At 38.1% G+C, this 16,961-nt stretch overlaps 1 protein-coding gene across 1 annotated transcript in view; it reads left to right on the forward strand.

Annotated features, from left to right (window-relative positions):
* Positions 1-16,961, forward strand: part of PTPRN2 (protein tyrosine phosphatase receptor type N2) — a 654,118-nt gene that overhangs the window by 412,323 nt on the left and 224,834 nt on the right. The window contains 1 exon segment of the mRNA XM_074157635.1: positions 4,940-5,004. Within this exon segment, the coding sequence (XP_074013736.1) occupies positions 4,940-5,004 (65 nt within the window).

Here is a 16,961-nt window from a genome sequence, read left to right on the forward strand (position 1 = left end):
ATCAGGGAGAGTTTACTTGTATTCCAGAAAGTCTGTTCTTCTGAATGTGGTCATACCCAAGTATCTAATTCAAAGTTCATTAAAGTACTTTTTAATTACTTCCAGTAAAGGAAAGTGAATGAGGTGGGAAAAACCTATGTAACCTATGTTGGGTTATTCTGTTGGGAAAAGACTTCGAGAACACTGAACCAACAGTGCAGTTTTCCTCTGTCCCATTCTCATTTCGTGGTGTGTCTCAGCAGTTTCAGGAGGTGCATTGACTGTGCAAAGGCTGGTTTACTCTGGGACTGTGTTCTTCTCAACAGGGAGAGAGACCAAATATTATGGGAATCCATTTTCATTGAATGACAAAGATTTTACTATCTGCTATGTATTGCATCACATAGTGCATGGGCGTGCCAAACATAAAGGCAGTTTTTCTGGTCCACCCTGTTAAGAAGCTTTCCACAAAACCAGGGGGTTCTTTGTAGGGGAGAAGAAAGTGACGAGTGACTTGATGTAGATAAATGCAACATCTGCTTGTCTTAGATTTGGGAAATTTGTTAAAAAGTTAAAAGCTGGAATAAACACTTACCATCTCTCTGGATTTCCCTTCCTCCTTTTCCCTTTCCTTTCCTCAAAGAGAGAAAAATAAATGAAGTTCTTCTCAATGTTGAAAGGAGCTTTGCAACAAGCTGATGGGAAGAAGACGGTTGTTGCAGAATTCATCTGACAGCCTACAGTAAAGCTAAATTAATTGCCCTCCATCACTTTATTGACTGGAGGTCTAGTCAATATAGTTAGTGAGTTTAGAGCATAAATTGGCTCATTCTAAAATGGGCATGTAATAGAGGTCAGGGGAATCATATGTCTGTAAGTACTTTTTTTTCTACGCTTAATTAAATACAGCACACTCTCAAAGTCAGATTCATAGCAGAAAAATAAGGTTTCCTTGTGAGTGACACCATCTTCCCACAAATACTTTTCATATTTAAGGATGGTTTATTCTCTGGAGCAGGTAATCCTGCAGCAGCACGGGGGACAGGCCAAGGAAGTCACCTGCAGAAACCCCTCCCTCGTCGCGCTTGTGCCAGCGTGTGCTCCCATGAGTAAGCCAGAGGGGGCAGTTGCGCTTGGTAACCTGCTTTACAGCAAACCTTTGTAAACCACTCATTTCTCAGGCCTTCCTTCTTCCAGAAGTGCTATAATGAGACTGGAGGTCTGCTCGAAGCCCTGTGTAACTTGCTTCTCCTAATAACCAACAGACTCTAAGGTTAAACCTGCCGACGACAAAACTAGACACTCAAATTCCTGACCCTGCCACTGACAGATAACTTTACTGAAGAAAATAAACGTTAGCCCTCAGAAAACACATCAGACCTCCCTCAGGTTAGTGAAGACTATGAACAGTGACAATCCCTACCCTTAAACACTCAGTAACACCCTCATCGTGCTCTCTAATAGAGCAAAGCCATTAAGTTGTCCCCATTGTAATTTAGATCACAGAAGAGACTTCCACAGATTCTTTCGGGTTAAAATAACTGGTATACAGAGAGTAGGCAAAATTATTCCACTGTAGCTGCGTGCTTAATTATATGGAATACTGCATAAATTGTCAAGTGCAAAGAATTATTCTGATAAATTAAAATACTAATTAAATAGGCTATTGCAGAATTTTGAGAACATTATAGGGCTCCGCTTCTTCAGGTAATTTGCATATCCTTCATCTAGTGAATTTAATTTAAAGGCCTCCTTTTTTGTGTGTTTGGAAGCCCTTTTTGTTTCAGTGGAAGATCAAAAAAGGGATTTATATGTTGCTAACTGGGTAAGGTTGGGGTTTTTTTTCCTTTTTTTTTTTTTAATAGCTGTTTTTATTATGCCTTTTTGCTGATGAGTTTGTCGGTTCTCCGCTAGTATTTCAGGACTTTAAACTGTGGCCATAAAAAATCAACTGATGGAATGTGCAATATACCATGTTACCCAGAATTATCGTTTCCAGTTCATAAAATTTGCAACAGAAACATCATCTGCTCTGTATTTGTATTGGAATAAAAGCTAGAAGGTAATACACAAAAATACTTTAAAAAAATTTAGGCCAGTTTTCAAAGGATTAATAGCTTGTTCTTAATATCTGAATTTATTTTCCCACCACTTTTTCCTCATATAGCTATAGGTTATCGACCATGTTTTATTGTCTTAAATTCTCAATTATAGTTAAGTAGTTATATTCACGTTCAGTGACTTGAAGCAGCTGCTTGATATGTAGCTGATGCTTCAGCACCACTGGTTTTGACAGAATTTCTTCACCTTCCTGAACTGCTTGTGGAGTTCAAGGTTAGCTAAAATACTCTCCTGTACACGCCTGGAGTGAACACGCCGGAGACTGTCTGCTGTGTCTCTCTCTGCAATCTGACAGTGCCCGAGCTTGACCATTTTCAGGTTATGATTTAATCAATAACACGTTGTGCCTTCATACCTCCTAATTTTGACAGGGTTTACATTGGCATGGCTGTCAGAGCTGTCCTTCGTGTTTTAGCCAATGTCAAGGGAAAAAGGGGGGTGTTAAGTAAACTTTTTTTTTTAAATATCAAAGCTTCAATAATTAAAGTCTTCAGGAAACCTATAATAGGAAGGTCAAGTATCTAGTAGTAATTATAAATTTCAGCAATTCAGAGGACCAAATATTTCCTATTAACTGTTCTTGTGGTAGGAAATTACACACTGGGATATAAAGTTTGTTGTTTACTTATATCCATTTATTTTGCAGCCTCTCTGCTGTACAATTTTCTTTATCTTGGACTACCAAATAATCATTTGTGGGACCATTCAGTTTCTTTGAAGGAGGCTGTGGAGCTTTCTGGTTTTCTATATCTAAATTTTTGCATTTGGTAGACATCTGCCTTTAATGTACATGCTGGGTGTGAGGGGGTCAGTGTGGTGGCATGGCACATCTTTGCAAGAGAATGGCATATCCAAATGGGAGAATGTTGTAATGTGACATCGCAGGTCATCAGCCATCAGTGAAGCAACATAGTCCAGAATCTATCTCAAAGCTGAAAATTAAGCTTGTTGGCAAAGATTTACTTATTGTTTGGAAATTCATACTGCACAACATATACAACACAGTGAAAATGTAGCCTCAAATTGCATGTTCCAGGCAACTCTCCTTCTCATGTGGTCCCCGTGACCCTGGGTGGAATAAATATGTTTGTGAATGTGTAAAGCATGGCATATATATTAAGTATGTGAGTATTGTATGCAGTTTTTAGGCTGTCATCCAGCAAAACATGCATTTAAACTTTCTTAGCTTGAGACTCCATGTTCCTCTCTGCTTATCAGTACCGTCTTAAAAAGAAGCAAAGATAAGTTGTGTGCGTCTAAAAGGGGGACAGCGGTTTGCCTTCTATTTAAGTCACAGGCAATATTCATCCTTTGCTGAGGGCAGTCAGAAAAGTTTCTCTGTATTAGAATTGCTTGAGGTTTCACTTCTTGAGTCTTTGCACATATAATCTCTTACCAAAATTTTTCCACATTTTGGATATATGAGGTGAGGTTGAGCCCTAATAATACGACTCACCTCTGAAATAAATGTGAGTCATTTGTGTTGCACTTTGGACAAACTAAATAAAGTATCAGTCCACAATAATATTGCTTCTGAGAATTGTCTGCTGCAATCTCCACTGTTTTGAATATGTTTTGAATTGCAACAATTAAAGACTATTTTTCACAAATGAAAGAAAAGATATGTTAATTCCTTTCAGTATTTTAATGTGAATTTACAGAGTACAATATGTTGTAGCAGACTTCTTGTCCTTTCTGGTAGCAATGTTTCCTTTAGGCAACTTAAATTGAGGAGCCTGAGTCTTTCCAAATTGTGTCTGCAGTCAAAGGAAGGAGATAGGTGCCTGCAGATGCGTGGAAGATATGTGGAATGACTCATCATATTAAATGTCCATCCCTTTCCGTTGAGTGCAGAGAGAACCTAGATGACTCACTTGGATTACATAGTCAATGACTAGATGGCTAAAGGGAGGAGAGTTTAACAAGGCTGCAAGGCTTCATTTCTACTCATAAATAAATCAAACCAGGTGCCCGGGTTTTGGCACACTGACACAGCTTGCATCTAGAAGGTTAAAGTCTTTCCATCCAAGACAGGAAGACCTTACCCGTACCCACAGCTGGGAATAGTCCCGTCCTCGCACTGTCCCCAGAACTGTGGTTAGGCATTTTTTTTGTGAGAATACTCTTGGGCAAAGGCCAAAATCATGTGAAGACCGTAGTAATGATTTAAAAGTGTGGGAAATGGTAAGACAGTGCTCAAGTTCATGGCCTGGGTGTGCTTGGGTTGCAAGTATAGATGTAGTCTTAGTGATTACTATCTCTATTTTGCATTTAGCTGTTTTATACTGGATTACTTTATTTTTGTTTTGAATGCTTCTACCAATATAGAAGCTGATAAATAGGAAAAACCTAAATTTCAAACAAGAAAACATTGTGCATTGGATCCCAATGTTGTGAAATAACCTATTTATCTTACCTGCTAGGTAAGAGTTGCCTATCTTTGTTGTGAAATGTCCCACAAACTGGCAGTGCTGCTGTAATGGTAAGGTGCTGCCCTGCTCTTCACTGCAAGGAAGACAGTGGGAAGTTTCCACTGAAGACAACTTTCAAAACATATTGTGTATATGTGTTAAATGTGTGTGAAACTGTGTGTACAAGAGAACTAGAATTAGTTTGCCTTTCTTTTTCACATAATAATGAATAATTAATAGCATACCTATGCATTCAGAAAACTGACTAGCAGAGTTGCTATCAGGGAAGGATATTCTATAGATGGCATCGGTAGGAACTGTCATGAATTTGTTGATGGAGGAAAGAAGGTTGGTTATATTGTAAATGCTGCAAAATCATGCGTATTCCAGCTTTCCTGTAACTCTTTTAATCTTAATTTTCCTTACAGCCATAAACAAAGAGAAGCTTGAAAAAACAACCGGACTGAAAATTCTGCAGACTGGTGTGGGGGAGGTAAGTGTCTTGGGGGCATTTTACACTCTCAAAAACATTTTAATTGTTGAGGTCTTTTATGAAATCCTGGAGCTCATGAATGTTTGTGAGCTACCAGTCTGATCGTGCTAAGGGCCTTTTTATGATACAGTTGCATCTGTCAAAATACAATCTGCTGCACAAATAGCACTGTATCCCACAGAGAAAAAAATACCATCCTTATGAGAAAAGTGCAGCCGGCTTTAAGAAATGCAGTTTTTTGCTTTGTTGTATCATAGAAACAAAATCCCCAAAGATGAGCACAACAACTGAAGTCGTCATATTATCCCCCTTGGTTTTGATGGAGTGCTATCTCATCTAGAGCAATGAAAGTTTAAATTTGGGGTAAAGAGTCTTCAGACATGACAGAGAATCTGACAGTGAATGACTTGCTTATTTTGGATGTAACTTGAAACATAAATAAAACGTATCTGTTATTATGGTGATATCACTAAGCAAAAACTCTACTAAGCAGTTCATAATTTATTAATAAAGATGATGTTATCTGTTAAGAACCTTGTGTGAACTATAGTTGATTGCTAATTCTCGTGCTAATTTTGTGTACACGTTTATCTTTTTTTTCCTTTTCATTTAAGTAATTTTGCTAGTGGTGAGTGCTCACAGGGCTAGACAAATGCCTTTTTATTGTGATTACGTTATTCTCAATATTAAGAATAATGAATTACTGACTTGTAATATACTGACGGAATTTACTTTTTTCTTTTTTTTACTGATTTTCTTTTTTTATTATTTCTAATTATTATCAGTTCATGCCTAAGAACTTAACTTGCTGGGATTTCTGAGGTTCTTTCTGTAACTTTATTCACATTCTTAAAAGACAGTCCTGAAGAGGTACCAACACTGAGACCTGCTGAGATGCTCAGGGTCAAAGCTGTAAGAATTAGAACTTGGAAAAAACGTAGGTGAAATCATGAGATAGTGAAAGCCAGCATCTCTCCTTAACTGGAGCTGATTTAACTGTTGAGGTTCTCAAGGATGCATAACTTCAAGAGCTGGGAAGTGTATCCTGGAGCATAGCTGAGCGCCTCAGGTTGTGTCCTGACTTCAAACTAGAGTGAAGCTTGTGTTTGTGCTGTCCGCAGGCCCTGGTTTCTGCTAAATAACAAGAGAAACAGGTCAGCAGGACAAACTGTGGAAGCCACATTCAGTAAAATTGTACCCAACAGGACTCCTTATGCTAATGAAATACTTCCATGTATTTTGTCCAGTTCCCGTCATTGAATGGTTTAATTGTTAAAGGAATTGTTATAAGTGGTCAATGGAGAAAGAAAGCACTCCTGGATATTTGAAATGAAAAAAGTTGTCACCTGTTAAATGCATCATTAATCCACATTGTAGTCATAGGGTTGTTGTTACCATGGTAGTCTAAGGACGTACTGGAGATACAGCCTCGAGGACTTCCTAGATTTTTTTAAGATCAGCTAATAGAGCTGGGAAAAAGAAAAAAAGGACAAGTTCTTAGGCTACAGATCTCCCCAGTCTGGTTCCTGTGCTTGGTTTAGTAAAAGTCACTGCAGAGCTCAACGCCCATTTATTTAGGCTATCATAGCTTTTAAAAAAACCTGGTGATACTACTTGGATTAATAAAGACTATGACAGAAGGTTGTGCTTTACACTCTGCCAAAGATATATTTTTAGGAGGCAAAAAGTGAAAATTAATTAACCGAAGGGAAGCAGACATTTTGGCCTAAATATATTTCAGGTTACATCTGAGATACGGTGATCAGCAGCGAAAGAGCCAAGTGGTTTGTAACATTAAGGTGATAGAAGAACATTTATTCAGCTGCTTATATATTTTGTTGGATGTGAATTCTCCCAGCTCTGTACATTCCCTTTCTAAGTCTTATCAGATATGATTGTGTACATAATGAATACATTTCTGCAGTCTTACCTACATGAAAAATAATGGAGTGCTGTAACCAAGCAGTTTCTTTGTTGATAGGGTATCAGATTCAGAGTATTTCAGGTTAAATCTAACCATGTTAATCCAGTTTTGCAGTTTGTTCTTGATTCACCTTGGTGTTTAACAGCATTAAAATAATAGAAAGTACATATTTTAACATAATGAAGGAGCCTTTGGTTGAATAAGGATTTCTTCTTCTTCACACTGTGGGAATGGAATTATATGTAATGGTAACCATAAGTCAAATTCAAGATGCTCAAATCACAAGTACTTAGAAAAAACTCTTTAGTTTCAGAATGAGAGATGGTCTTTTTGTTTGGACAGTGGGTCAGATTCATGTCAAAGTTAATGGATATATAATCTTCACTTGCAGGACTGTAAAATAAAAAGGATTGATTTTGCATGGCAAGTTTCATATCTGAAATAGCTCAGAAGAAATATAGCTGAGATGCTAGTGGCAAATGGAGCAGCTGTATAAACAAATGCAGGAGTTGTTCTAAGCTCAGCAATAATTCATGTGTCACTCTGGACAGTGGAACCTGTTTTAGGTGTTGATCTATGATAACAGGATTTGTGCCTCAGTAAGAAATGTGTAGATACCAATGACTACCCAGGCCTTGAGTTCGGTAGGAAACTGTCTCTTTCTCTGTGGAGAAGAGAAATGCTTCTCAGAGCTCCTCAATCTCTTGCTTTCTCTCTGTATCTCAAGAAAGGCATTTTAAAAGCAACAACAGATTATAAAATTCACACCAAGCTTACTGAGCCGTTCAGTCAAGTCTGGGGAGGGCTGATGAATTGCTTTTATGTCACTGCATAAACATGTGCTATGCAGTCATTAACAACAAAGGTCTGGAGTCTAGCACAGCTACAATACAGTTCATCATCTCTATGTCACATAAAAGATTTCTACAGCTTCAGGGAGTTTTTTGGATAAAGCTGAGGTTAGCTGTGTTGTGTCGATGTAGGGTAGGCTCTGCTTTAGCAGGATTAAAAATGAGTTCCTAAGCTGCCATATCAGAAGCTGCTCATTTGTCACATGTTGACTTAAAAGTTCTATATGTTTCATGGGAAGGTTTGGATGATACAATGCAAAGAATTGTCTGGACTGTGGGTAAGCAGATCAGGTCACTGTGGAACAACAGGCCCTTACTGGTACTTCCACAACGCATCCACCTCAACATCTGATATTTGCTGGCAGAATATTCAATGGCCCAGGGGTCCAGAAAGTTGTATTAGAGGGGTTTTTTGTGCTGTGTATCACTGTTAAAGTGCTAGTTATTTTTGCACCTATCTTGTTTGTAAGAAGGCTGTTATAGCAGGAATCCAGGAATAACTCTGCTATAGAGAAAACCAATGCGAGACTGAAATCCTGAGGATGTGTACGTTACTGTAGTACTGACTACCTCTGGAATTATATTTACAAAGGTGTTTATTTTCTATTTGGAGTTTTCCAGCACTTATAACAGCTCTAAATCTCCTATACCGTAGCCCTCTGAGATTTGTGTGAGTCATTGTCATGCATGATGTTTGTGCCACACAAATTTATCATAAGCTTTTCACACCTTCTTGGTTATTCAGATACAATGAAGCTGCTGTTGTATTCGAGGTATTTTCTTTTCATCTCCCACACATGAAATAAACCTCTGAAGTCCTAAGGTCATCTTCAGAAGTTCAAGAACCTCCTATAGTTGAATATATGTGAGGGTATGATGTAAGTGTTGTGTTATCTATGTGTGTATTTGCATAATACCATAAGAGGCATAGCACTGATAAAAAACCTGAAGAGCTAAACAGCATTTAAGCAGGACTCATAACTCTGTTCTATCTCTCAACTTGATGTGGACCATTGTGTTTTGCAGAAATAAAGAGTTGAACTTGTTGCTCTGCTTGGCTGAGGACCTGTGCGAGATCCTGGGGACAGCATTTGGTCTCACATGGAGGGATAGCCTCCTTAGAGCAGCATGGCTCTCCCTGACTCCTGCTGAATTCAGGATTCAGCGGAGTTGGGGGTCCCAGTTCCATGCAAACATTAGTCCAACTGGACTTGTAGCCAGGAGCTGCACTCCAACCCAAGGGAGCTCAGCAGGCACCATGAACCACAGGTTCATGACCCGCACACAGGTCACTGAGTAACCCGGAATTCCTTCCAAATCCTTTATGAACTTAACCACTTCTTTCTCATCACATAAGCACTTTTTTTTTGAAGTTTTTTATTTGAAGAATTATTATAAAAGTGCAGTATTTTTCAGTTCAATTCCATGCTGAGCGTGGCTGTGACCAGAGTTTGTCTGGTTCAACTCCAGCTCCAGTTTAAGAAAATTTCACATAATTGTTCAAATGCAGTTACTATGGCATGGAAAAATAACTGTTTATCCTGCTTTTGGCTGAAATTTGTTGTCAACAACAATTTCAGCGTAACAGTTCAGACTTTCCAGTGGCTCAAGAAAGTGTAAAGATTCAAATCGGGTTTTGGAGGCTAAGAGTCTGTGATTTGAAAAATAAATTATCTGAATCAAGGCCTGAAACAAGCCAGAGCAATGGCACTGTTTCTGTCTTGAACTGATAAAACAGCACCTGCTCCATAATACTTTATTTTTAATTAACTCTTTCAATTTCCCAGTAGGGCTTCAAAAAATACACTTATTGCTGGAATTGTAACTGTTTGTAGAATTTGAATCATGGTTTTCATATGTCAGACATAAGAACTAGAATAGTTTTCTAAACCAAATAGAAATAACCCAAAATATATGTGAAATGAACACTGCTGTACTTCTAGATGTTCTAAAATAGAGCAGTGATATTTTGACACGTTTCAGGATATTCTCATCTATAGGTATTTTGATAGGTGTAGAATTATGTTGATGTTGCATAAAGTGATGTTACTACGATAAAGAAATCTGCATTTAAAAATTCTAATGAAGCTAGAGGGTGTGATAAGACAGACTTTCCAGTGATGTGCAAGCCTCTTTGAGGCAGGAGTCAGATTTCTAACTTATCTTCCTTAGTGTTGCCAAATTTTGTTGTTAATGTCTGTGTATGCAGATTTTACCCAGAATGATACTGGAAATCCATTAAGAATTGGAGTGAGCGCAGAACTTAACAAATCATTAGCAATTGCTGAAGAATAAGGTGTCAGCTTTTTCCTGATCTTCTCCAACTACTAGGTAGAATACTAAGGGTTGGCTTCTGGCTTTTAAAGACCAGATTAGGCTGGGATCTACTCCAGCTGCTTTTCTTACAGTGACATCTTGGCAACCAGCAAATGCTCCTGATCTGGAGCAGGTACTGCACCCAGAGGTATACTGGGAGAGGAAGGGATTCTGTACTCAAGATCACTTAGATAAAGTAAATCTGATACTGACCATGGTGTAGGAGAAGCAGCTATGCATGCATAAATACTGGAGTTTTAGCCCAAGTCACGGGTAAGTTTTTCAACTTCTGTTGAAACCCACCCTCCTCTCACCAGAACTAATTAGGCTGAAGCCAAGAAGAGGTGCCTATGAGGGAACACACCTCAGCATTACAGTGTAAGCATTCTTAGACCAGGGGCACCCCTGGAGGGCTTTTTCCATGATCCTACTTTCAGCATCTTTTCCTGCAAAACCCATGGCTTAGAAATCAACAAATTCATTTTTTCCTGTTATGTGAGAGCTGGGACTGGAGATTCTGCAGACAGCTCTTGCCGTTGGCTTTTGCTGGTCGCTGTGGCTGTGTTGATTAACAGTTGAACAGAGATTTCCTGGAGGACAGTGTTCTGGAGCAATACATGTCTATGGGCCAGGCATGCATCAGGTCACAGATGGGCTCTTTGCTTTAAGGCATGTACCTTTAAAGCAATATATACCAATGAGAACAAAATCATTAAATGAAAAACTTTAAGGAGTACAATCCTAGAAATATTCTTGGTGAAGGCACATTGAGGAAGATTTCCTTAATCTCCCCCCCACAAATTATAGATTCTGAAGCTGTGTAACCCTTAAAAATTCATAGATGATATTTTACATAGGATGCTACTAGTAATATCCTACTTTTATGGTGTTTTACTGACTGAACAATATCTCACTATTACATTTTTGTGAGTATACATGTATAGTAAAGTGATGCTAATCAGAAGTTAGTCATACAGTAGTATTTAGAAGTAATGCTTCAAGAGCTTTAAGGAATAAAGCTGAACAGAACATTAAATTTCTCCAAAGAGAATGATGGAGCTCTATGGCTCATTTATTTAAGATTTTGTATGTTTTTGCAAAATGCATTTTAGCTAATATTTAGAGATAATGTTAATGCTATTTATTAACTATTCATTATGGTACATAGCCCACTAGAGGGCTGCTTTTCATATAAATTGCATCCAGAGTGTTAATAAACGGCAAAATAAAAACAAAAAATATACAGCATGAATATGTATATTATTTTACCACATTGTTTTGTCATATACCTTCTGTGACTGCCTGTTATATACAGAACATACTAAAACAATATAAATCATGGCCCCAACTCTGCTAACATTTAGAATATGCTTAGTTTTAAGTATATAGTTAGACTTTCCTTCTAAGCTACTGATAAGTTCAGAGTTAAAGAGATGCCTGGATGCTACTGAGACTGTCTTCTGTCACATATCACACCGTCTCTGGCTGTGGAGGGGCAAAGTTCCAATGTTTATCCCCTGTATTTGATTTGAATATTGCATAGCAGAGGTGTTTTGACATCTGAATGACAGGTCACAGCTTCAGTTTAGAAATCAGGTGTCAGTAGTAATTTCTTTTCTTGTGCTCTGATTGTGAAAACGCCCTCCACCTTCTTTACAAATTTTTAAAGAACACGACAAGGAAATGAGGAGATTATAATGTTAAGAAAAATACAACAAACCTGATTTTCAGAGACAACTATCAGTATATATTGATTTATGTTTTCCTCCTGAAATTGTATAAAAAGCACAAGTATTCAAGTGTCATGTTGGTTCATGAATTCCTTTACAGTAGCACTGTGTGATTTAAAGGAGCAGAAGTGGCAAGTGATGTGGCAGTTGCCATGACAACTACAGCAATTCAATTTTTATTCAGTATCATGTAAAATGAAACAAGATACGTTTTGCCTTGTGGCTTCAGGAACTTATGCAGCCTACCAGTGTTGTTCCTTTTTGTCTTTTTTAACAGTGTTCTGTTAAAAAAGTGGCATATGTTTGTTTTAAGGATTTGTTTTGGTTTTAGGCCGTGTCATGCCACTGTTTTTAAAGCAGATTTTCCCTTACAAGCCACTATAGATCTGTAGAGAAAAGAGATTTAGATACTAGCACTGACTACATAAAGCAAACTGCAGGGTAATTCTGCTTAAAAATCAATGTTATTATCTACCCTATGATTTGGCAGCCTGCATTTGATATATTCATAAAGAAGATATGTAGGATCTTTACATAGGAGGATGTGATTGTTCGTACTAGATATCTTACTGATTCATGAATTCAGCATCCTCCCTCTACCAGCAGCCAGTTCATTATGACTCAAAGAAAAACAAAATCTTCAGTGGTGTAATGGGTTGGCTGGGGAAGCTGTAGATTAAGATTAAATTCTGTTTAACTGTCTGAAGTTTGAGTGATAGAGCTCGTCAGAAATTGTGAGAAGGGATATTCTTCCACCTCCATAAGCAAGAGCTTGATCCTGGCAGGAACACGTGGATTTCAAGCAATCTCAAACACAGATTTAACTATTTGAGGAGAGGAAGAGGTGGCAGATCGCGGTCCCTCAGCCCTCTCTCTAGCAGTCTCTGGGCAGCAATGTTCCCTTCCATGTCCAGGCCAACATGGAAAGCCAGTCACCAGGACCTCTGCTCTCATTCTGTAAGCATAGGAGAGTGAGTGTCTTGGGCTAAGATCCAAGCTGTGAGACATCCAACATTTGTCTATGAATCCTGGCATCAGGGGCCTTATATCTAAGTCGGCGTTAGTAAAATAAACAAGAAAAGGGCATAGAGCCTGTCATGGTCCCACATTCGTCTGTACTGTTAAAATGTAGGCATGGTCACTCACCAACTAGTACTCTTCTAGGCTGTTTTGCTTCTAAGTCTAAGCAAAATCCAGGACAGTGACCATTCACAGTAGGCAGCTTCAGTGTGTTCTGCTTTGGAGCACAGATGTTAAGGAATGCATTTTCCTTAGAATTAAAGTTTCAGCTGCAGGTAGTGAGGTTTTTGGTTTTTTTTCTATCTGGTTACAAGAGTTGCTGTGCCATTTATTCTGTGTTTTTAGTACTAGGCTGTAAACCTTAAGATCCCTTAAGCCTTTCTGGGAAGGCTGAAGGTTTGGTAGCACATTCTCATTCATCCTGCCCAGAATAGTTTTGCATCTGTACATCACTAATTTTCAGCCTTTAGAGGCAACACTCCTGTAGTGGTGCTGCATGTCCATCACTTTGGCATCCTTCAGAATGCAAGAATTTATGTGCTATACACATAATATCATATTTTAGTCAGAATATTTTTAACAGGGTTCTAAGTTTAAGCATGAGGATTCCTATTAAATTAGTTTTGTTGAAGCTCAGTTTTCTTTTCTCTATGAATCAGGGAGATTTATCCTGGTGAGATAGTTTTAGTTAGGCAAGTGTTTGAGTTGCTTTGACTAAGCATAGTTTTAGTTTTGTTTGCACTTTGCCTGGTATCAAAGGAAAATGTTGGCGTTTTTTTAATAGAGCTGCAAACCCACTTAACTGAATTTGTAACTTAAAGCTTCTGTAGAAACAGCAACGTAATGGCTCGTGAACTGCAGAATGTCACTGGTACGTCTCTATTTTCACTTTGGTACATGTAGGTATCTCTGATTCACGTTACTGGGCATTAGACACAAACATTGAGGACATAACTGATCCTTTATAGCTATATACTGCAGCTCCAGCAAAATACCCATTTCAGTGAAGAATTATATGTGTCTATGTAGTGCACACAAAGACCTGGATAGGGCGTGAGCACAGCACTTTGGCATGCATGAAAACAGCTCCTGGGTCAGTATGACTGCTTTTAGTGCTATGGATAGATCTGTCATAGAGTGATTTTTCAATGTGATCTGAGCATATCAAGTGTTTGAGTACCAGAACCTGTGACAAAGAAGGGGGACATGATTCTGTGCCACGGGAAAATGACCTAGTCCATTAAAGCCCAAGGACCATTGCGGCTGACAACGGTTCACTGTGCACTTTGCTCTTGCAAAAGGGTTGCATTTTGCGAACTATTTCTCTCTCTGGCTCTTTACCTTTAGCAGGTAGAGTAATGACTTCATTTTACAAACATCAGTGCTGTTTTTATGATACAGATTTCACTTGATTCTTAAACTGTTAATTTACAGATCTTTACTAAGTGAATGCAAACAAATTCTGGTCCTCAAAGCTCTGCTAATGCACAATGTTCGAATTTTAATTTCCAGTCCATCTTAGATTACAGTGATGAAAAACAATATTTAATCCCTCGTTAACACATGAATAAGCGGAAACTGTCATTTCCCACCAAACAATAACGGGATTATCTCAAGAACTGTCAGTTTATGTGAAAACATTATGTTGCCCAAATTTTCATAAAAATTAGCAGTGGGTAATATTCAAGATCAGAGCAATGGAAAGAGGAAAATCTGCATTCATGGTAATAAATATTCATATTTGTCTGCTCAGGAGATGAAAATCTAATCAAGGGGCTATTGATGCTCTGGCTTTTTTTTTTTTTTTTTTAAACCAAGATGTTTCATCTAAATTGGGTTTGATATGGAAATTAGTCTCACTCCAAGTCCTCCAGGCCATGAGCATGCTGGGATAACACTGGAGGTGTCCGGCACATCAGATGTTGCTGCTGGCATCTGCTTCTACAGACAACAAACACAATAAAATAAAATAAAAAATTGACAACATCTCAAGGGTCAAGCTCCCAGTGGCTTAGGGTGTTGTGGTTTTTTTTCTCCCCCTAAACATTTTAATTTTATCCCAGTTAAATCCTCAGTACTGCAGGGTTAAAATTGTCATCATTTTTTGCTTTTGTTGACAATTACCATAAATCAGAAGACACTCTGCATGAAGCTTAATGAAATATGTATGATCTAAAAATGGGAAGAAGATAAGTGCAGTATGTTGCTTTAGGGTTTTGTGTGTGTATCTGTGTATCTGTGCGTGCATATGCACAACCTGGAGAGCTAACTTCTATTTTGTGTGCTGTACACTGAATGGAAGAGCCAGGCAATTACCAACTGGTAACAAAATAGGTTCTTTACAATAAAAAACATATCACATGAATAAAATGTTTCATAGTTTATCCAAAAAGTGAGAGCAGTATGTTTTCTATATCAGTTAGTATGTTCAATTAATATACTTTGTTAAAACAGTCTTGATACTGTTTGTCTCTACAGTAGGATGAAAACCTAGTCCTCTAAGACTGCCTCCAAAAAGAAGTGTTTTCCTTGATATACTTTTGTACATCATCCTTGTACTTCTTGGGGGTTTTAAGACTTTTGTTTAATGAACTATATCATGAAGGTTCTGATGTTACAAATAACCTCATATATATATACATATATATATACACATATGGGCACATACTTTCTGAGAGAGTGTTGTGTTTTCTGAGATCTACCTAGCAGAGTTGTGAGTGCTACTGGACACTAGACAGTTTCATATAACTACTGATTGCAGTGCACACACAAGCAATGGGTGACTCAGTCCATTTAAAACTCAAAATACCATCGATGAGTTTATTTAATTCTTGGAGAAACTGTTGTACAAATGGTATCTTTTTTGGATTTGGAACTGGACAGAAGTAATATCAGCAGCAACTATATTTCCTGTAGCAGGAGAGAAAGGAAAGATATGCAGAGACTGCTCTGAAAGAAAGGATATTCTTACTGACCAGGAAGAGAGAATAGCTCGAATACAAATATTGCTTGTTGAGGAGGTTGCATCTTTTCATTATCAAATATATACCAAATAGAAATATGGAGATATGGCTTGTACTGTTTCAGAATTTCGGTAATTTGTGCAATAAATCATTGAGAGGCAAGTATAAGCAGCCTGCAGAGTGTGGTGTGCATGTATTGGCAGACCTGATATCTTTTACTGTACAATCTGTGCTAGCATCTTTGTCCAAAATGTTTTTCAGAGACTATCTTCCTAATCAACTCCTTTGCCAAGCTTAAAAAAAAAAAAAAAAAAAGAAAGAACAGAAATGCATGCAGTGTATATAGCAGATGGGTGTTCAGCAGCATACAGGTGTCTGGCATGCAGGTGCCAGATAATGTAAGGTAGTTAGATATTTTCTGGGAAATCCCATTATTTGTTCTTAAAAGAAAGAGTTTCCCATTCTTCTAGTGCTACCTGCACTAGCAAGATGTACACCTGAGAGTACTAATGGCCCCTCTTAACTGTTACCCAATTGATGAGAGTGGTGCTTAGAACAGAGCTGCCTTTTCTCTTTGCCTTTTCCCAAGACACTAAATTGACTCTCTGAAGTTCATCATGTTCTGCAGCAGAACAGCAGCAGTCTGAGATGAGGTTAGGCAGCACTACTTGATCCAAGTTCTTTACTCACTTCACGTTCTTACGCATTTTGCTATTAATTTTAGCACAAATAATAACTGTTTCACCATGGAGAGAACTAGGAATTCTTCATATATAACAAGTGACATTAGCTACAATAGATTAATATTTAGGCAGAAAAAGATCAAATCAGTTATAATAGCTTCTACTGAAATTATTTGAGTTTGTCTTAAGTAGAGAAATTATGATCTATTGTTTAGAGAAGCATTAAGCTTCTTTACATGTCAAGGTAGTATCTGGAGATAAGCAATGCAGTGCTACTTGTAAGCAATATATCCAATACAGTGTGAGTACTCACACCATTAACCTCTGCAACCTATTTCAGCTGTTTAAGGTACCTTGTATTAAGTAATGTCCTTGGGTTCTTGCCACAGGTAAGGAAGATACTTCAGGTGCTTCATAGCCCTCAGCTGTGGTCTTGGGTCCCATTTTCAGTCACCTTCTTTCAGGGAGCT

Source organism: Numenius arquata, chromosome 12 (genome assembly GCF_964106895.1).
Source record: "Numenius arquata chromosome 12, bNumArq3.hap1.1, whole genome shotgun sequence".
Lineage (NCBI taxonomy): Eukaryota > Metazoa > Chordata > Aves > Charadriiformes > Scolopacidae > Numenius > Numenius arquata.